The sequence below is a fragment of the Myiozetetes cayanensis genome, unplaced genomic scaffold, assembly GCF_022539395.1.
Source record: "Myiozetetes cayanensis isolate MyiCay16 unplaced genomic scaffold, myiCay2020 scf2-11, whole genome shotgun sequence".
NCBI classification, from domain to species: Eukaryota; Metazoa; Chordata; class Aves; order Passeriformes; family Tyrannidae; genus Myiozetetes; species Myiozetetes cayanensis.
Window position 1 is genome coordinate 73,512,160 of NW_026087411.1, and position 21,880 is coordinate 73,534,039.

General features: G+C 33.6%; 1 protein-coding gene across 2 annotated transcripts in view; it reads left to right on the forward strand.

The window, feature by feature from the left end:
* ASCC3 (activating signal cointegrator 1 complex subunit 3) overlaps positions 1-21,880 on the forward strand; it is a 259,967-nt gene that overhangs the window by 170,557 nt on the left and 67,530 nt on the right. For both annotated transcript variants that reach the window (XM_050316537.1, XM_050316536.1), the window contains exons 18-29: positions 1,411-1,575; positions 2,408-2,494; positions 4,715-4,891; positions 6,976-7,201; positions 11,236-11,390; positions 15,048-15,146; positions 15,631-15,799; positions 17,653-17,873; positions 19,208-19,293; positions 20,796-20,962; positions 21,101-21,246; positions 21,362-21,482. In XM_050316537.1, the coding sequence (XP_050172494.1) occupies positions 1,411-1,575; positions 2,408-2,494; positions 4,715-4,891; positions 6,976-7,201; positions 11,236-11,390; positions 15,048-15,146; positions 15,631-15,799; positions 17,653-17,873; positions 19,208-19,293; positions 20,796-20,962; positions 21,101-21,246; positions 21,362-21,482 (1,819 nt within the window). The remainder of the gene's footprint in view (positions 1-1,410; positions 1,576-2,407; positions 2,495-4,714; positions 4,892-6,975; positions 7,202-11,235; positions 11,391-15,047; positions 15,147-15,630; positions 15,800-17,652; positions 17,874-19,207; positions 19,294-20,795; positions 20,963-21,100; positions 21,247-21,361; positions 21,483-21,880) is intronic.

The following is a 21,880-nucleotide window of genomic DNA, read 5'->3' on the forward strand; positions in this document are numbered from 1 at the left end:
CCATTTTTTTCCCCCTCAATAGTTTTAAGAAATAAATGTTTAACACCTGGCATCTGGATCACACTTTTTTTGACCACCTCTGCTCTGAAATCTGACCTCAATGCATGACTTACTATTGAGAAAAGCAGTCTAGACCTTTGCCATCTTAGCTTTTGACTTGAAACTGAGGCAAGCCATAACTAAGGAGAAACAGCTTCAGAGTAACTGGCAAAGGCAGAATATTAGAAACTAGCCTTGCAGCTGCTTTGTGGAGATGACTATGTTTGTCTGCAGCTTCACTGACCATGAGATGAAGCACTTCAGCACAAAAATGAAACTGAACCCTGGCCCAGTGAAAAGCAGAACAAGCCAAGTCATAACAGTTCTTAAAGCCTACTCCTTTTTGCCGTCTTGGTCATATATCTCTGTTGCAGGTTTACCAAGAGGGCAGGTATAGCTTACTCTGTAGAAAATCTGAACTATATACAAACCCTGAAATAAAAATGCTGGTTGCAGACTAGAATAGAGTTTCAGTCTTTTCAAATTTGGTGACTAATGTTTCTTGTCTAATTAGAACCATATCTTAGGTGCACATATTCCAGAGAGTTAACATGACTGTGAATCCCTTTTCACCCGTCTCTGTCAGTGTGGGTATTCCAGGAGCATAATGTGGAAACACACAATTATACAGCAGTCCCACTCAGATGGGAGTTCTATGTACTAATGAAATAATGTGCATTATTTCTTGGATGAAATGTCCAAGCTCCTGAATAGAAATGACTTTGGGCACAGCAAACTCCTTGTGTGCTCTTAACACAAATGTTCCTGTATGTCTGTGACTCAGTAGTTAGAATATCCCAGTTGACATATCCAAAGCTCTTGGGGATGTTAGAGGGTTTTTGCTAGGAAACATTTAAGCTATTCAAATTGAAGTTTAATCTATAGGATGCAACTTAAGGATACATCTTACAAATGCAACTAAAGCCATCCTCTTGTCAACTAACCAGGCAAAGTATATCATCAATCATTTTCATAAACAGAAGATACCGTAAGGTGGCACATTTTTGTGAAGTGATACAGTAATGATAATTTAATGATGAATATGTTTTCATTGAAACTTCTTTCAAAATTTTCAGTGTAAATTTATTTCATAATCATGCTACTATTTCATAAGTAATATTGGTCTATATTGTATTAATAGTCTCAAAATATTGCAAAAAAAATATTATTCTGATAATTATCTCCCAAGCATACAGTTTTTGGTCAGTAATGTCAATGTAACTGTTATTAGTGAGATCCCAGGAAGATCTCAACTCAGTAACTGTACCTTCCTTTTATCTAATTTCTGACTCTGTGATTGGATTATCTCATCAAAATTATTTATTTAACACTTTTTTAAAGTGCAAATACATATGTCTGTTTCATATCTAGATGGATCCAGGTCTAGAAAAGCACAGAGAACAACTGGTGATTGAAGTGGGCAGAAAACTGGACAAAGCCCGCATGATTCGCTTTGAAGAACGAACTGGTTTTTTTTCTTCAACAGATTTAGGCAGAACTGCCAGCCACTACTATATTAAATACAATACTATAGAGGTAAAAGATAATATTCTGTTTCTGGTGGTTTTTTCCTTCCTTTTGAATGTATACCTAAAATAGTTGCTAGATATTACAGAATATGTAGCTGATTTTGTTCACCATGTTTTCAAATCATATTTGCTGAAATGGGGTGAGAGGAAATAGGAAAAAGAAATATCAAGCAATACTGAAAAATTAGACTTGGTGTGAAGTGAGATTTGAAATTTCTGTAGTCTTTTTCAGTTCTTTTAGGAGAATTATAAGGAACATTTTGATATCCATAGTATGTGCAAACATGAGTACATGATAACACATTGAAGTATAATGTCTGATAACAGACAAGCTTCCGAGGTTGCCAACTTTAAACAACTTTTGGCACCACAATCAGATTGTGTTGTAAACATGTACAAAATTTTGTATTTTTGGAAACTTCATTTGATGTACACATGCATCTTAAAACCTTTCCTTTATAGCAAGTAAGTAATTTTCTTGAATAAAAGTTGAAGACTCAGCATTACAAATTTTTAACTTCTTACTGTTGCTGTGTATAATTAGTCTCACATATTTATTCGCTCAGATATGTTCTAGATTTTTTTTTTAAGTGACCACATTGCATGTCTCTTGATTTTGGGGTGGCAAAGTTTCTAGGGACTATTTTTCTAAAACTGCTGAAAAGTCCTTCTTTCAGTAATTCAACATTGTTCCTGTTGAAATTGCATCACTTTGGACTTCCAGTAACTTAAATTTTAACTTTATATGCCTTTTTAAATTTTTGTTAATGTTTCTTTGTTTTGTGCTATATGTGAATTTTTATTTTCAGTATTAAATCAATTCTTTTTATTTTTAATAGACTTTCAATGAATTGTTTGATGCTCATAAAACAGAAGGTGATATTCTTGCTATAGTATCAAAAGCTGAAGAATTTGAACAGATAAAGGTAAAGAATGTCTTGGAACTAGACACTTCTGTAGTACTTACTCTATAAATATTGTCTACAGACACAAATTTTGTTAAATATTAAGCACTGTTATAAAATGTTTTCTAAATAGGCATAATTTACTCTAAATCGAAGTCATACGTAGTTCAGCCTGAATGATGGTGCACATTTAATAACTAACTATGGATCTTTGAGAATTTCTTTCCAATGTTTTTAAGAACTTTTCAGCTCCTCAGTTATTAACAGGTGAAGCTAACTATCCATTGGAGTAGTGTGCCCAGGGATGAGATAGTTTTTCTGTTTGAAGTTTAAAGCATTATTAGATGTCTCCCTGAACAATTTGCTTTATCAGGAATGAGGCAGGGCTCAGTGAAGTTAACTTTGTGAAATATATTTCATGCAGGGAACAGTATTAGATTGGCAGAATGAAAAATTCTCATAAATTAAACTCAAATTTGAAATCTAGAAAGTTGTCATAACAGATTTTGTGCAGGCTGGAAGATTACTGTGCTATTGCACTCAGTTCAATTCCAACCTCCCTTTTTGCCTCCTTTTTGTGGCTAGAACACAAGGCAATACGTTCCAAGCTGGCATGAGCTTGTTTGCCCATGCTTCCGTCTCACAGAGGTACAAGCCAGACTCCACAGGGTTTGTTAGCTTGGGCTCATTGCCATTTTACCACAATTATACAACTTTCAGATCAGAGTTGGCTCTCATTCACCCAGCTCTGCTAACTGGTAGTGTGAATCCCTCACCATCTACATATTTACATATTTGCACACATTGTCTGAGTATTACCATCTCTTTATCTAATGGAGAAATTCTATTTTGCTGTAATCTCTTCTATTATAGAAGATAATAAGCAGTGAGGTTTCACAGTCATACATGGAACGTTTTCCAAGCTAAAAGGCCTTTTTTTTATGATAGTGATATTGCTTTGCTATGTCTAAATTTAGCATAATTTAATATTTAAAAGAAAAGCATATGGACAATATGATATGTTGTGTTTCTATATTTGTAATAAAGTTAGTAGTGATGCTTCTTGACTTCAATACATTTTTTTCCAGTTTGCTTTCTCAGATTTGTGTGGTATGGTATCAGTGCACCATCATTTGCAGATTTCTGTGATTCATTTGCCATGTATCTCTGAATGTTAAAAACTAGTAACTGTTTGTCATAACAATAACTCAGAATTTCCCCCTATGTGATACAAATTGTGGCTTTTCGTAATATGTCATGTCTCCATACTGCCTTTAAAAGTTCTGCATTTTGAGATAGGTAACTCACCAGTAGCTGAAATACAGATCTGGATTTGATCTGTACTGTGCTATGCAATAGCAGAAAAAAATTATCAAAAATACTGTTTTAAGCAGAGCATAATATTCCCCTGAGACTGAAGTCATCTATGATGTTTTTGTACTTCATTTCTTTCTTTCCCATGGGACCAGTGACTGGATAGTTGGGGATTTTAACTGAATTGTCTTAGGGTCTTTTGTATGTCAGGTAGTCAGGTCCAAATGAAAATTACTTTCAGATGATTCCCTGCAGGGACCAAACATTTACCCTCTTTAAATAAGTTTCACACTAACAGACTATCAGTAAATCAAAGAATATGTAGATTTATGCTAGTTTTGCCATGCAAGGGTCATCAGTTAGAATGTGAAATGTTATGCATTATTCAAACCATAGATATTAATATTTCTTTACTCATATTAGGACTTAATCTTATTAACAGTGAAAATTCTGATATGATGAATCATAGTACTTCACAGTTTTGAGTTTAAAAATTTATTATGCCACATGCTAACTATGTAACTATAATGAGTACATTTAATGTTAATTCAAGATTGCCCTAATCTAGATGGACAGAGGTTTTACTCTGGTCAAATAAAAAATGAAATCTCATCAGATGAAGGATGGTAAGGTCAGAAGATTCAATTTTTGTGGCATATCAAATTTTTGTATGTCAATGGCAACCTTAATAGATGGTGATGAATAACAAAATGTAATTGTGTCCCTATTAAGATAGTTTCAATTATGGTCTATTAGCTACATTGTGGAAGATGTGGGTTTGCTGCTTTTTTTTCTTCTTTTTTTTCCTCCTTAAAACTAGAGATTCCATTTAAAAGTAATGTAACTGTTATAAGGCAAATTTGATTTCAGTGTAAAAATTTTTATCAAGTTGCTTCAGCCTCTTCATAATGTATAATTGCATTTTAGGTAAGAGAAGAAGAAATAGAAGAGCTAGATACCTTACTGAATGATTTCTGTGAACTTCCTGCTCCAGGAGGTGTGGAAAACAATTATGGAAAAATTAATATCCTCCTTCAAACATACATTAGCAGAGGGGAGATGGACAGCTTCTCACTTATTTCAGATTCTGCATATGTTGCACAGGTAAAAATAGTATTTTTACATATCTGTTGCTGTCTTCTACTGTTTTTATTCTCCCAGACATTTACAATTTTATAAGTAGGCCATAAACTGCATCCTTTTGTACATTGTTATACAAGTTTATGTGAAAATCAGAGCATGTGTAGTATAATACTTAAGTAGAAAAGTTTTGCAAAATGCTACCTTGGAAGACTAGGGCATTGTTTGGTTAATTATGAATGTTCTTTTTGTTTTTATTACCCCTTATTATATTTAGTAGTCCTAACTGTGATTGCACAAAAATTATGTTCTTAACTTTGTGCGTTTTCTTCTAGATCTGAAAAACTGCTGTAATCTATTTTTATGTTTTGGTTACGTTTATACTTCATTCTGGAAAGCATAATTTGTGTTTGATTCACATACCTTGGTTTACACAAGGAACATGTGTTATTCTAGTTTTTTTGCTAGATGTAATCATGCAGATTTACATACCAGTCTATGCATTTGTTTGTTGGCTTGATTTGTTATCTGAATGATTGATTGTTACACAGCACATTTAGTTACTACATGGCCATGACACAGAGGTCTAATAAGATGACATAAGCTGCTTGCTTCCACAGGAGACCATCTCAGAAAGAAAGGGGTGTTTCTTGAGAGTTTAGGGTTCTGGATCCCTGAGAATTCAAAGTGACAAAATGCTCGTAGACAATCCAAGATGTGCAACAATAATAAAATTGATTATAAAGTTTGACCTTTAAGCCCATCCTATGTCTGTCCCTTTTTTTTTTTTTTTTTTTTTTTATTTTGACAGTCAGCAACAAGTTTCACGGAATCATTTTTGTCTCATCCTTACAAAACTGCTTTGGAAAGAATTAGTTGGAAAATTGCATTTAGTTGTTGCTAAAGATGAGATTTAAATATTCAAAACTATACATGTTCTTCAGCAACATTTTCATATTAGTATGACCTTCTTCAGAAATGTTTGCGTTTTGTAGCACTGTATGGGTATAAATGAGAAAATTTTGAATTGATTATGCACATCATAAAAATTGTGGTACTTGCACAGAAAAATGATTTTCAGTATGATTATTTTAATCTTTTCTTTCAAGGCAGTTGCTTTTATTTGTCTGTTTCATTTATAGCATTTTTAGTGAGGCAACATGGTCTTCTTAAATATTCATAAATTGTATTTGTGGAACCTGTGCTACAAACTGTGAATTTTTTTTACTTGGATAGTGACTATTAAGAAAATTATTCATTCTTTCTAAGTAAGAGGAATGTGCTTCTTAAGTAACATATGCTTCCTATCACGACCAAATAATTTTCTATTTTTTATTCCTGTTGGCTTAGCAGAGCCAGTAGGGAATGATTCTATTCAATGAATCAAGAACATAATTCCTAGTCCAGACATAGTACCGGTAGGGGAACTAAAAAAACACACAGCTTCATAATACGGCTTGAAAAGTTTGTGAAAGGAATATCATAACTTGGGTTTTCAGGATAAGACTGACCTCATTCAAACTTATGTTAATAATTAGTTTTCCAAGTCCAAAGCGGATTTATACATTTTGGTTATACAATAGTCTCAGAATATGGTAACTTTTTTTTTTTTTTTTTAAAGTCACTACTGTTAAGCTCCTCTGCAAATTTTGTGAAATTCAGTGTGAAATGGGATACTATTATGGAAGTATAACTGAAAAAAATCTAGAAGTTGAATTTCCATATAAAGTGAGTTTGCAGGTATTTAATATTGTATAGAGGGTACAGTAAGTGAATTTGTTTCAAAAGTGATTGAGATGCAATAAATTGAAAATTCCATAATGTTAGCATAACCATGTTCAAAATTCTGTGACAGACCTGACACTACAACTGTAATTTGTTGCATATATTTCTTTTCATAATTTCTAAAGGCAATCATGAGGTAGTTCTACCACTAGACAGTGACAGAAAAAAATAGTTTTCAAAAATGTTTGAAAGAAGCTTGGAAAGAAAAACTATTGTTACGGTTTGTCAAAGATGAGTCTATGGGATCCTTTTCATTTTACAAAGAATACTTGCGAGAATTACAACAGTTTTGCCTTTTTTTTTTTTTTTTTTTTCTTTTCCAGAATGCAGCTCGTATTGTTCGAGCTCTTTTTGAGATTGCCCTTAGGAAACGTTGGCCTGCAATGACATATCGACTACTGAATCTCAGCAAAGTTATTGACAAGCGGCTGTGGGGCTGGGTCAGCCCTTTGAGGCAGTTCTCAGTGTTACCACTATCGGTCCTGTCCAAGTTGGAAGAGAAGAATCTCACTATAGACAAGATGAAGGACATGAGAAAAGATGAAATAGGTGAGAAATCAGCAAGGCTGATCTGCTTAAACTGTTAGAAACCAATGGGCAAGTTAGAACTAAATCTGAGCCATTCATTAATATACCCACTCTGGTCTGGAAGCCACGTAGCCATGCGCCACACATCAGTAAGGAAGGATTTTTTTACATCTCCTCAGCTTGTAGTGTGGCACAGCTCTGAGGATAAGGCCAACCCATGTCCCAGTAATCACAGAACACAGATGGAAAGGAGATATATGTTGATAAGTATTTACATATATATGTGTGTATAATATATACATTTATATACGTGTATATATATACACATATATATATTTATCTTGACCTTCCCTTTTTTGCCCACATTACATAATACACTACTATAAAAGGCATTGGTTTACTTTTGACAGTTGGAACAATGTGGCCTTTCTCTTTTTTTTTAGTGGAAATACTATTAATGTGAAAAAGAATAGAAACAGGTGATTATATCCTGGTGTGCTGTCAGTAAATGGCCTTCTTCTGAAACACTGCATTAATTTTCATTGTACATGGAGAATTCATTGGCACTGGTGTCTTTGCAGCAAAACCTTAATGGAATTTTTTAAAGGATTTGACAGTTCAATAATGAGAACATCCACAAGCCTACTGATAGACATAATGGCAATTTCTAGTAAGTGTATATAAACTGTTGTGCATAAACTGCCCACCAGCTAGTTGAAGTTGAATAAAAACCTCACTTCTAGTGTATTTCTTTTTCCTTAGTGTATTTTTTCTTATTTGGACTTTTATTTGCACTTGTTATTGCTAAACTGTGAGAAACAAATTGCCATGGTTTGAAAATATAATTTTCAAATAAAAATACAATTCATACTCTTTGCCTAGAAGTTGTCACCTCTGACTTAATAGTTCTCTCATTTCCAAGAGAACTACATTCCTAGCTTACAAGGCTTTGTTATGTGCCTAATTTACACTGGGAAAAGTTAAATAAATATGTAAAAGTTTGGAGAATTATAGGCTATGTCTTTATTTTTAAATAAATTAAACCAAAAGACTATGGTAACTGTGAATTTTAAAATACAGTAATTTTAAATGTATTAAAATCATAGAATTTTATTTGAAGTGCTAGTATTATCATGCTTTTTTATTCAGAAGCGTTCTAGCACTTTTTAACTTACATGTATTAATTTGTTGTGTATTTGTAATGTCTTTTAGTACTTAGTATTCTTTTTCATTGATTGTATTAGTGGGTCTTCTTTTCTTTTCTTTTCTTTTCTTTTCTTTTCTTTTCTTTTCTTTTCTTTTCTTTTCTTTTCTTTTCTTTTCTTTTCTTTTCTTTTCTTTTCTTTTCTTTTCTTTTCTTTTCTTTTCTTTTCTTTTTTCTTTTCGTTTCTTTTCTTTTTTTTCTTTTCTCTTCTCCTCCCTCCCTCCTCCTCCCGTTCCCTCCTTCCCTCCCTCCCCTCCCTCCCTTCCCTTCCCTTCCTTCCCTTCCCTTCCTTCCCTTCCCTTCCCTTCCCTTCCCTTCCCTTCCCTTCCCTTCCCTTCCCTTCCCTTCCCTTCTTTTTTTCAACAAGTCTTTCTTCCCATACCCACCCTTGGAGAAGCAAGAAATTTTGTGTTAAAGTACAAAACCAGTTTTGCCTTCTTCAGTGTAGTGGAACTAGTATGGACCAGATGAAAATGTATCTATATAAACTGGCAATTTGTCTAGTTTTATTTTATATTTATTTAGTTAGAAAGTAGATGAGACTTGGGAATTGATCATGAAAATAGGTCATTGCTGACAATATCTAATGATATTTCGTGTTCTTCAGCCTTATAAATATCAAAGTAAGTTGATCTGTGCATCTCTGTGAAGTACAGACACTTGGCACACTTCCTCCTGTCTATCCTCGCTTTCTGAGGGAGGTGAAGGAAGTGCTTGCCTGGCAGACACCTCATTTTTATTTTTAATTCAAAGCCATGTTGAAATGAGAAAAGGTACAACTTCCAGGTGCTGCCTTGTTTTCTGGTTCCAGAGAACTAGTTTCAGTCTTTGTGTTGCTTCCTTTTTTAGTGTTTTTGTGACCTTGGAGATAGAATAACAAAGACAGGAGCTGGCTAACTCAGTCCATGGCTTAGCGGGAGATAAAAGTATCAGATGGGTGCCAGCCTTCCCAGTGAACCAAGAGCATGTTGTATGCACAGATCCCAGATTCCAGTGTACCATGAATTAGTCAACACCAGTTTATGTGCTATTTCAGTGTAACCATGGAGTTTCCAGAAAGCCAGGAAATCACTGTTATCTGAGATAAACAGTTCTTTAAAAAAAAAAATAAATAAATAAAGATGACAATCATTGCGAATAAGCAAAATTTATTCTTTTTTTTTTAAACATGCCTATTTTCTTGAATAGTCAGCTTTTTTTCAGAAGGTTTTAATATTTTTTAAATGCCATTGATGGTTTCTCATAATGTGCCTATTTTAAAGAAAAAGGGACGTGGGGGGGAGGCAGCTTGAGGGAGAGAGTTTTGTAATATTTTGTAGAAGTTGGGAGGGGATCCTTATTTTCCCCGAGCAGGTAAGTGTAAAAAACCTCAGTGCTCTACTGTACAAATGCAGTTCACCTCACACATCATGATAAAGAAAGTGATTTTTGACATGAAAAAGTGTACTTGCCTGCATAGATTTATTGAGTCATATCTTTGAATATTTGTCATCTGCCTTTATTTAACCTGATTTCTGAACTTTTACCTCTAATTGCAAATGCTAGTCCTTGTGCAAAAATGCTATAATATCGATATATTTTAATAACCTGCTGGAGTTGCACTTATTTTACCAACTGGAAATTAAACTGATTAAATAAGTGTTACAACTGTTGTATTAGGGATTTGTTTCTTAAACGAGATCACCAATCATTTCTTCAGAGTATAAGCACCTGTGTGAGGCAATATCTGCCAGTTGTTTAAGGAAAACTGAAAAGTTAGTCTGGATCAGTAGAAAAAAAATAGTAGTTGCAAGATGCTATGCCCCCAAATTTTTTTTGGTTTTTTTTTTTTTTGCAAAGAAAAGGTTGTATCACCTTTTCACTTAGCACGTAATGCAAATAATAGGACTTCTTCCCCTTTTTTTTTCTTTTTTTTTTAATGGGTAAGTGTGCCCATGGATAAGTGTGGTTATTGAATCACATAACAGAAAATATTATAAGATTGATAAGATGATAGCTTTTAACAGGGAGTACTTATGACCATCACAATTAAGATCTAAAAAATGCTCCATGTAATTACATAAACAATTACAGTGAAAAATGTAATAAACTAAGCATCTTTCCCTAAATAATCTGGAAGGTGCAGTATTTTTCAGGAAGCAAATCACTGCTTCATACTTTGTTTTATATTTTAAATGGAGAACAAGGAAACGGATATTTGAGCTGTAAAATTAAAGTAGAGCATTTTTCTTAATAATATAATCTCTTTATTGCCTTAGTTACCATGATGGGGATAGAAAATGAAAAAGCATTGCAACATTTAGTTTTTCCTTTGTCTTAGTTACATACTGCTATATTCTGAAAGATCAGAGCTGCTGTCAGATGTTTGCTCATGTGCATTTTTAACCTATTAAATACCTTTATTCAGTTTTATGAAAAGCATTCCATCTGCCTTGAATCACCACACAGGAATTGTAGAAGTTCAACCGTGTGCCCTTCATTAAGTAAAAAGTCAGTATTCATGCTTTAAAGAAGACCTATATGGCTTGGTAACAACCTGGTCAAAAAGTCAGTAATGGAGAGAGAAGCAGCTTGACATATGTTTTCAGTGTGAATTCTTAATAGTTATTTTAACCCCTTAGTTATACCCAGCAGGGGGGTTAATACTGATTTTTCTAGGCACTAAATTGCTAATTCAAGTTAAGTATTACAAAACATTCAGACATGCCAGGTCAAGAGAGTCAGACATTTACGCACCTAAGAGCAAAACAAGCAAGCAATAATAATTCTCTCTAAAAGCCTATTTGAAAGTCAGAGTTGTATTCTTTTTCCTGGAAATGCAAATTTGTTGCACCTAATGTTTTCTTGGCAGGTCATATGCTGCATCATGTGAAGATTGGGTTAAAGGTAAAACAGTGTGTCCATCAAATACCCTCCATCATAATGGAAGCAACAATTCAGCCAATTACCCGCACAGTGCTCCGAGTTCGGCTGAACATCGCTCCCGACTTCACGTGGAATGACCAGGTAAAAAAAAGAGGAGGAGGAGGAAGGACAGGAAGCATTAATTTAGCTTCAGTAAAGGAGATGATTACAGGTAGTCCATAGCTGTTTGGATAAGAGAAAAGATATTTATTTTAGCTAAAAAGCAAATTTGATAACAGGGATTAAATGACCTTTGTGACTTTTGTAGAAGAAGGCAGGCAAAGATCATCTTTTTACTTCTGTAATTCTTACAGGATTGAACTGTTTATAATATGTTGAGCAAATGCTTATACTAAATATTAACAATAGCCACACACAAATTAGTTTTATGCACAAAAAGGAGAAGGAAGAAAAAGGGAGACACAAGTGAGTCTCTGAACTATGAATGAATGGCAAACACATTCAAATAAAGCCTTGAAATGCAGTTCGTGTATGCCAAGTTCTGCTGCTCTTTATGGCTTTACAAATGTACATTCTCAAGTCCGTGCCTTTTTTTCTGCTGGGGACTTGTCTGAACAGAAAAACTGAGATGTGTTTGGAATTGTATTCATCTGTATTTTATGGTGCAAAATTATATAAAAGGAGTTGTACTAGTTGCAGATTTAGATCTACCCTTTGATTCAGAAGCTACTCATTAGAAATAGATTTAAGATAAATCTAAATTAAATATATGTGTCCACTTGGGGGCATTGTATTGTTGCTGGTACTTCAGAAACTTCTACAGGAAAAAGATATCTCCTGAAACTTTCTACAGAAAAAAGATATCTCAATGGGCAAACATATTCTTCTTCTTTTATGCTTATGACATTTACACCTAAGATAAATTATTTTGAAAGGTGGATATTAAGTATCTCTTCTTTGATTAAAAATTAATTTTAAAGTTGCTTATATTACAAATTTACCTTAATCACAACTAAATTAGAAATTTATTGCACAAACATTCAAATTACTTAAAAATTTTATTTTCTTGGCCTAAATGTTGATTTTCTTTTATTTTATTTTGGAAGTTTCACTAAGTTGTCTTAGAAATGGGAGATTAACAATGAAAATATAGAAAGTTCAGTGGTGTTTGGCTGCCTGAATTTATTACAGAAGTATTTGAATTAATTCCTACCATGGGTTATAACATGAAATATTTTTTTGCTACCTCATTTATATACAATATTTCAGAAGGTAAAAAGCCATTATTTTTTTAGGATTGAAGCAAATTTTTATTATTCAGTCTTTCATCCACTTGACCTGTAACCTGTTAAATACAAAAAAAAAATACTGCTCTTCACTTTATCTTAATAAGATAATTTCACAATCCATTTTTAAATTTTTCTACAAAATCCAGGTTCCTCTGTATTTTTACAAGTTGAAAAGGGGTCCACACAGAATAATACTGTTATTTTGACTCTGAACTTCTAAAGTTATAGCAAAATTTTTTAAAAAGCTATTTTCTGCTATAACCCCTTTGCACAGTTTTTCTGATGGTTGCTTTGGAAACATGATTATTTTATCAATTCAACTTAAGGAGCTGTTTTTATGTGAATTTGTATATTTGTACTCATAAAAACTTGGAAAACTTTTTTTCACTTTTTTATTTCTGTAACAGAGCTGTTGATTTTCTTGTTTCTTCAGTAAATGAAGCTTCTATCACAGTAAATAAATAAAGCTGATAAATTTTAATAGTCTCCAAAAATTAATAACTGTCTTAAATGTGACACTCTGAAACTGCTTGTCAATCATCACGCAGTATTTTAGCAAGTTTTTCAGAAGGTATCTATAGAAACTTACAAGTATATCTGTAATTGGTACAAAAGCTAGTTGCTAAAAATTTCCATTCAAAAAATAGGAGTAATCAAATAAAACCAGAATATTAAAAAATTAAATACCATATTAACTGAAATACAATGCTTGGCTAGTATTTCATGGGTTTAAGTTTGTTCCTTTACCTGAATTCTTAATTCTATAATGATGTCATCACAAATTTTGCACTTGCTGTTCCAAGTAGTCATGAGATATGACATCATCTTGATCTTTAATGGCTATAGTTTTCAGTTCTGGAAGCCCTTAAGTTCAGTAAAAGCATGTGAGCAAGCCATATCCAGTGAAAAATTTTTATTCTTTTCTTAGAAGCAAAGGACTATAAACATGCCCAGGCAGAACAATTAAGCCTTACTGCAGTCAGGAGTCGTCCAGCAGAAATATAGAATAATGCAACTAGTATTAATTAGCTGAGTCATATATTAGACATGCAGTTTTAGGGTGATGGTTGCCCAAAATGCAAGTATGTGTCAGTTCTGAAGAGCTCCCCAGAGTTCTGGAGAATCATTACTGGAGAGAGTGTTGCGTTTCCTGTGCCCAGATTACCCTCCGGTTTTTCCACATGACTCTCCAAAATTAGGGTGCTATTACAGTTAATATTGAAATTTCTGAGCTTTGAGCTTAATCACCTTCCTTAATTCTTCTTTCCTCTCTTCAGTTCTCCTAAACCCTGATGAAATAATGGTCTCACTGCCATTTTTCAAAATGTCACCTGCAGTAACCTGTGTCCTTTCAGTTTCACTGCTTCAGGTCCCAATGAATCTGCTTAGTGAAATTTAAATGAATGAAAATGAATGTCCATCTACTTCTCTACTGCGCAACGATGGTAAAAAGGAGACAAAAGCACCTTAGTTCTATTCTTTGTACATATTTTTGTCTTCAAAAGCCATTACAAACTGATTTTGGACACATCCACATGAACAAATTATGCTGAAACTAATGTGTAGTGTGAATCAATGCCAAATTCCTGCAGTGTTGTAATTGCCTTTAGAAGCAACTATGCACTTTGTCTTTTTTGTTTCTATTTAGTTCAGGAATAATTCCAACTTTTTTTTTTCATCTTCTGATTTTGCAATTTATCACAGTCCTCATCAGAAACATCAGAAATTTATGTTCACTTAATAGTATGTCTTCTGTGCACCTGTACTATGCAGTTTTCTTTATTTTCCTAGATATTTAAGTAAAATACTTGTTCACTGGCGCAAGTTCTGTTAAAGAAACAAAAAAGTCTTAACAGAGAATCCCTCCTAGCTATGATTTGTGGGTGGTATTGCAAAGTAAGGTGCACAGCAAAACAAACAGAAATCTACGATGGAAAAAACTGTTGCCAGATGGCAGGGACATCATCAAGAGACAGCTCTATTTATGTTCTGCTCACTTCACCTGTAGCAATGACTACAATCTATAGCCTTCTGAATCCCCTTCCTGTGTCTTTCTAGAGGAGAGAGGAAGAGACAGAAGGAGAGAGGAATGTCACAATTCAGTGTCAATTTTTTCCTGAGAGAATGTTTTTGGTCGAAAAATGAGCAGACAATAGCAAAAGACAATCCTCTATACAGAATCCGAAGGCAGAAGTACGGGGAAGAATAAAGAAAAAGCATTCATAGAAATCTAGAGGAAACTCTGGCAGTTCAGTCTACTCTAAAGAGCTGAGGCACTACCTTCAGTTACATTTATAACATGTCCATTTATATGATACATATTTTAAGCAAACTCTTACTGAAACATTATCTTTAAGCAGACTGACCTAATTCAAAATGTTATTTTGTGCTTTCTGTGTTTCTGTATTCCTTTGCGAGCCTGTGTCATTTAGAAAAATATCTAATATACCTACCAAACCTAGAGAACCTTGTTACAACTCAAACAAGGCTATCTTTTCTACTCTTAAAGGTACATGGCACTGTTGGAGAGCCCTGGTGGATTTGGGTAGAAGATCCTACTAATGATCACATTTATCATTCAGAGTACTTCATCATTCAAAAGAAACAGGTAACAGATTTTATTCAGAATCTCACAGCAAGACAAAAATAAAGTTAGTGAGATGAGGATTTGTAATGTCAAACAGTATTTTGACCCAAGCACATTTTTAAATCAGTAGCAAAGATTTCAGATTCAGATGTACTAGATAAGCTTGGACTCCCACAACAATGTTTTCTTATCTCAAATGTCACTTCTTTTCTTGCTTCTTTGCTGGGACAGTTATTTTCAGGTGAAAAAACTAAAGGCTCTAATGGTTTTGTCTGTTAAAGAAAAAGATGAAGAGAGAGCCTTAGTTTTGTCCTTTGAAGACCATGGAAGCAAAATATATTCCCAGTGGTGAAATATTTTGTAAAGGTGTAAATATTTAGCACATGGAGGTGCACACATACTTTATTGTTTTGCATTAGTAATACTTACGAAAGTGAGGCAAACTATGATTTTTCGAGTTATTGATTTTTCTGCACAGTAATTATTATCTACCTGTTTGCACTAGGTTATTACTAAAGAACCTCAACTGCTGGTGTTCACAATCCCAATTTTTGAACCTCTTCCTTCTCAATATTACATTCGAGCTGTGTCTGATAGATGGTTAGGAGCAGAAGCTGTATGTATCATAAATTTTCAACATTTGATTCTTCCAGAGAGGCATCCACCCCACACAGGTAACTTAAAATTTGATCCTTTTGCTTTAATTAATATTGCTGATATTGATTTTTCTTATGGTAGTGCAACAAAACTCTTACTTCTGCTTCATCAGAAAAGAGTTTATGGAATATCACTTCGTGATATTTCTTCTCCAGCTCTCTAAATTTTTCAGTTCCTGAACAAAAGGCAGCTCATTTCATCTCAGCATAATACCAGCCTTTTAGTTACTCCAGGTTCTCTATAAACCATAAGAAAATTGTCATATAAAACTAAGTCAGTCTCTTTGTTACAGTATGTCTTATCTTAGTGCTTGTAAGCATTACTTTTCTTCTGGACTGGTTAAAAATAATCTTTAAGTGTAATATAAATGGCCTTCATCAAAGAAAAAACAAACATCTTTTGAAAATATGAAATATTTTACTATTTTTGCGAAGATAAATTCATCATACCTAGCACTGTTACAACACAGCCCCACATTTCATCTCATCAAGTCGTGGCCTTCCCCTCCCCCTCTTTTTAACACTTGGCACAGAAGCATATGTTTGTGTTTTGCTTCTTTTTTTCTGGATACATAAATTGCTTTATACATTCATTGGGCCTGATGTCATTGTAAAACCTTTCCACTGCAATTACATTTGGCTTCATCTAGCAGTCTGTGAAGTGAGTGCCTTCAGAAATACACCCTTCTCATACGGTGTTGTCCTCTGGCATGCATAAATTCACATGTGTTTGTGAAGTGTTTAGCTATTGTTATACTGTACCTACACTGCCTGGAAAAGCATGTGTAACCTTTTTTATCTAATTGACTGATCACTGACTACTATTCAGAAGAAACAGAAAGATATTTACACATCACCAGTTATGGAGCCTCTAGGATTTATGGTAATTGATTTCAATTCCCATCTGGTTCCCACTCAACAATGAAGTACGTAGAGGCCCTGCTAGGCAAAAAAAAGCCTTCTCTATCCTTGACAGAGCCCAAGAAATCACCGTTTCAGTGGGAATGATAAAACAGCCATAAGGTATCAGTGAAAAACATGTGAAGAATATTAGGCATCATTGCCTCAGTAGATTTTATGACTCCCATATCATACCTTAATGCGAAGCACCCTGAAAAGACAGGGAGACCTCCAGCCACAAAAAAAAAAAAAGCAAACCAAACTTCAAAGCAAGCATCTGCATAGCAGAATCACTGCAGTCTCCTTAATTTGGTAGAATTCCAAATCCAATCTGGTTATATATATCATCTTCCAAATTCCAGAGTCTCTAATTGTTTGGATAGCAGATGCCCTCAAGATATATTGAGAATCATATATTGAAAAGCTGTTTGTTTATTTATTAAGATTATGTCTTTAATTACATGTTTAAAGGATTAGATGCAAAATTTAGTTGTACTCATCTGATTTGTATTAGTTTCCAACTTGGAAACTCCAAAGAATCCTTCCATCCTTCCTTAATAGATTTTTTCCTTGAACTTGAAATACTCCACATTCTCTTATCGTTAAGATCTCAACATACATGTGATCTAGTACAGTGAGTTTAGAACTTACTACGTGTAAGTAGTAAAGGTAAAAAGAAAACAGGTATAAGCAAAAGATTAATCTATGCAAATACTGGTTCACAGCTATCAGAGTACTTAAAACAGTACTTGCAGAAATATTTCAGAGCTATAAAAACAACTTCTCATTATTCATCAAAGTGAACAATTGCCAAACAAATAAGGACTCTGTGTGATATGAGATACTAAGTAAAACATTTTCCAATGTAAGTTGTTTTCTACTAAATTACTGGTGTGTATATATATATATCTTCATAGTAAGCTATGCTATGTCATGGCATATCTTGTCTTACAATTATTTTGTGGTTATAGAGCTTCTGGATCTTCAGCCTTTGCCTGTCACAGCCTTGGGACATCCAGAATATGAAGTCCTGTACAAATTCACACACTTCAATCCTATCCAGACACAGATATTTCATACCCTTTATCACACAGACTGCAATGTTCTTCTTGGAGCGCCTACAGGTTCTGGAAAAACTGTTGCAGCTGAATTAGCCATCTTTAGAGTTTTTAACAAGTATCCCACATCAAAGGTTTGTAAAATAGGTTTATTAGACTCATTTTGTGTTATCATGTTTTCAGTAATTCAGAAGTCTAGAAAAATACTTTGGGAAACTGAATTTTAATGTCTCCAATTTATATCTGTCTGGATACGAAATGGCATTTCATTATGTACATTATGTTTTTATTTCAATTTTTTATTTTAATCAGTGTACTACTAGAGTTAAATCTACAAACATGACATACAGGCATGCTGTATTTCCTTTTCTTCCTTACCTAACTTCATTTCCTACTTTAATCTCCTTCTACTACCAGTAGTACTGTTTTATTAATTCCCGTCCACGCGAAAACAGCTAGCCCAGTGTCTCTCTCTTATTTAAACAAAAAAGTTGCAATTATTACAAGCCAATTTTCTGTTGCTGCTTACCCCATGCTTTAAATTTCCTAAAAGCTGAATAACTCAAAGTTGTTTTCAAAGTGAATATGTATCTGTTTCTTGACTTAGCCATCTTGTCTTAGTTAACCACATTTTAACTTTAAAGTCTTTGAAAAGATGTTTGTATCTGAGTGTAAGATTTAAGAAAAGAATAAACTTTGAGTTAACAGAAATTGTGTACATAAATACCTTAATCATCTTTGAAATTTCAATATCTTCATGTAATTAGTTAGTTCAAGTGAGGTAAAAAAAACAGTCATACACTTTCAGAATATCTGTGACATACAAAAAACCCAGTTTTTAAGGGAATATATATTTTAGGTTTTAAATAAAGCTGAAAACCTGCTCTTCATGAGCAGTTTCTTCATGTTCAAAAACTTCCGAGTTTTTGACCATAAATCTGTAAGTAAATATTGTTTGTACATGTGAGAGTATTCCCCTCTGCACTGCAGGCTTCTTTGAGAAAAATGTTGGGACATTTAGCTTAAATTAATCAGCTTTTTTATTTAACTTGTAATGTTTTAACAATTTAATGACATAACTAGAAATCAGGTAAGATATTGCTTGCTAGAAATTCAGATTATTTCTGTTCTATAATGGTAATTTGCTGATTTTATAGTCCTGGTTAAAAAAAAAAAAATAAAGAAAAAGACATTATTTATATAAGTGGGGTTTTATTTTAGATGGTGTGCTAAATATTTCAATTTCAAGAAATTATTCTTTATCTTAATTTTTTGCTTATTAACATCTCAGGAAACAAAACATTATGTCTGTTTTAAATATAATCCCATTATAGGTCATTTAAGGAACTCAGACCTTATTGTTTTATAGATTACGAGTATGTTCAAATCTCACAAATATTATATGTTGCAGGTACTTTATAAAAAGGTTTCTTGTTTAACTTCTGGTCTTGTGACATTTCTTTCCCAGGCAGTGTATATTGCTCCCTTAAAAGCACTCGTCCGTGAGAGAATTGAGGACTGGAAAGTTAGGATTGAAGAAAAACTGGGTAAAAAGTATGTTTCTCCTTACCTAATCAGAGAAATGAGAAGCAAAAGAACAGCCCACCAAGTATGAATAAAATCTACAGAATACCTATGAGTATTTCAAAATAGGTTCTTTTATCCTTCAAATTTCTAGTTCTTAAAAAACGCTGTCAATAGTCATTGCAGTAATAGCAAAATCAAAGCTGAGAAAGGGATACACTTTGATACCGAGCTATTTTCATTCTCCTTACTTGTCAGTATAACAAATATGAAGCTGAGATTTCACTCTACAATGTCCTTGGAGATTGAAAGTGTAACTCAAAATAAGTTTTCGTTACAAACCTGAGCTCTAAGGAACATACAGGACTTCCATGGACTGTGTACTAGTTGTCATATGATGCCCTTCATATATAAATTAATATAATTTTATTGCTTGTAACATTAATTTCTTGCTAATCTTCTCAGGTAGTGTTCAACCATTACTTTATGATCTATGAGGTATATCAATCATGGTGATGGTTATAGTTTTACAATTATATTATTATATCTAATTATATATATTATTATATATGTATTGTATATATTATTATATATTATATATTTCATACATATATCATTATAATTATAGTTTCCTGAATTAAAATTTTTATCCATAGGATGCATTATTTAGGGCCTTTGCCTTTTCTATATATAGCTGTTTTCCTAAGTTAAGCTCAAAGCACACCAGAGGTTTCATGAGAAAGAAGTGCAACTCTGTGTACATGAAGTTACCAGTGATATTCCTGTTATTTTTGTAGCACTGAGTTAGGATATTTTCAGGTAATATTTCCTTTTTGAAATTTACAATTACTTGTGACTGAAATTTTGAACAGAAGATGCACATTACTGTGAGGAATTTTTATTCAGCTGGATGTAGAATGTGTCATTGAAATGTCAAAAATCCATTATAATGGATCCATCTAAAATGATGGATCATCATAAATGCTGTTTATAGAAAACCTAACGAGGCAAACAGTTGGAAAAACTCTGCTAATCTTCCCAAAAAATGATCTCAGAATAATTTCTGCACCAGTCTTAATGGATCTTCACCAACAAATGCAATGCCTACTGCAGTTTAGCTTTGTTATTCAAACCAGAGATCTATGCAGAACAGCATGCAGCAATTTAATAGCTTCCTAGAAAACTTTCATCCTGGATATGACAGGATGTTATGATTCACATTGTATCATACTACTATAATGTTACCTTCATTTTGAAAAACTAACCATAGATGGGTTGGGACTCGTATTTGTCCTCTTCTTTCTATATGGTTTTGCTCAGGAATGGTATTTGGTATTTATATGGTATTTGCTGAGGAAACACAAGAGATAAGTTTATTTACTTAAAACAATTTCAAAAATCCCATTAAATGCATTTGATAAGAAACAAAATTACTTCAGTCTTTTTAAGAGTTTAAGTTTAGGAGTAAATATTTGAACATTAGGATATTTTAAAGCTTTGCAAAGCCAAGCCACCATCTTTCTTGATTACAGGGTTGTAGAGTTGACAGGAGATGTGACTCCTGATATGAGAGCCATTGCCCAAGCTGACCTGATTGTTACTACCCCAGAGAAGTGGGATGGTGTCAGCAGGAGCTGGCAGAACAGAAGCTATGTTCAGAAAGTTGCCATTCTTATCATAGATGAGATCCATCTTCTGGGTGAGCATGTCTTGTTATTTTTAATGAGAATTGTTGCTAAATTTGAACAAGTGTGTTGGTATTTGTGATGTGAATATGCTTCTTGACATCTGAAGCTTTTCTTTTTGTCTGTTTTTCAATGCAATTTTCATTTACTAGGGGATGAGAGAGGCCCAGTATTGGAAGTCATTGTGTCCCGAACAAACTTTATCTCATCACACACCGAGAAGCCTGTAAGAGTAGTTGGTTTGTCCACTGCTTTAGCAAATGCCAGAGACCTTGCTGACTGGCTAAACATTAATCAGGTATGAAAAAAAGGTTTTAGAAGAGAGATCTGTATTTGTCTTGCAGAAAAACAAAATAGCAATTTATAACATAATTCAACATTAAACTTGAAAAAAAAAAAATGTTCTCTTGTAGATGGGTCTGTTCAACTTCCGACCATCAGTACGTCCTGTTCCTCTGGAGGTGCACATTCAGGGCTTCCCTGGCCAGCATTACTGTCCTCGCATGGCTAGCATGAACAAACCTGCATTTCAGGGTAAGCAACAAGTTTCTAGACCTTTTCCTTCTTTCTGTAAAAGTAAAAAAGACTTTACACAGTTCATTTGCAGCACATTTGCAGCATGTGTTACTGTATGTACTCTTGGCATGTATTGGGGGAATCTGCTCTGCTAATGGCCCAAAGCTATTTGTCTGAAACATAAAGTGTACTGCAAATGCAGTATGTAACAGAAGAATGTAATGTATTTAGAACAGAAGAATAAAATTAGTGCTAGTGAAGGGGAAATAAAATGTGTTTTCTCTTAGTGTTTGACACCATAAAGAAACATTTGTGTAAAAATATTTGAAATTTAGAAAGTAGTAAAACCATTCATATTATTAATCTTCTGAGGTATTTTCATATGGACCACTGTATGTAAATATTAAAAAAATTGT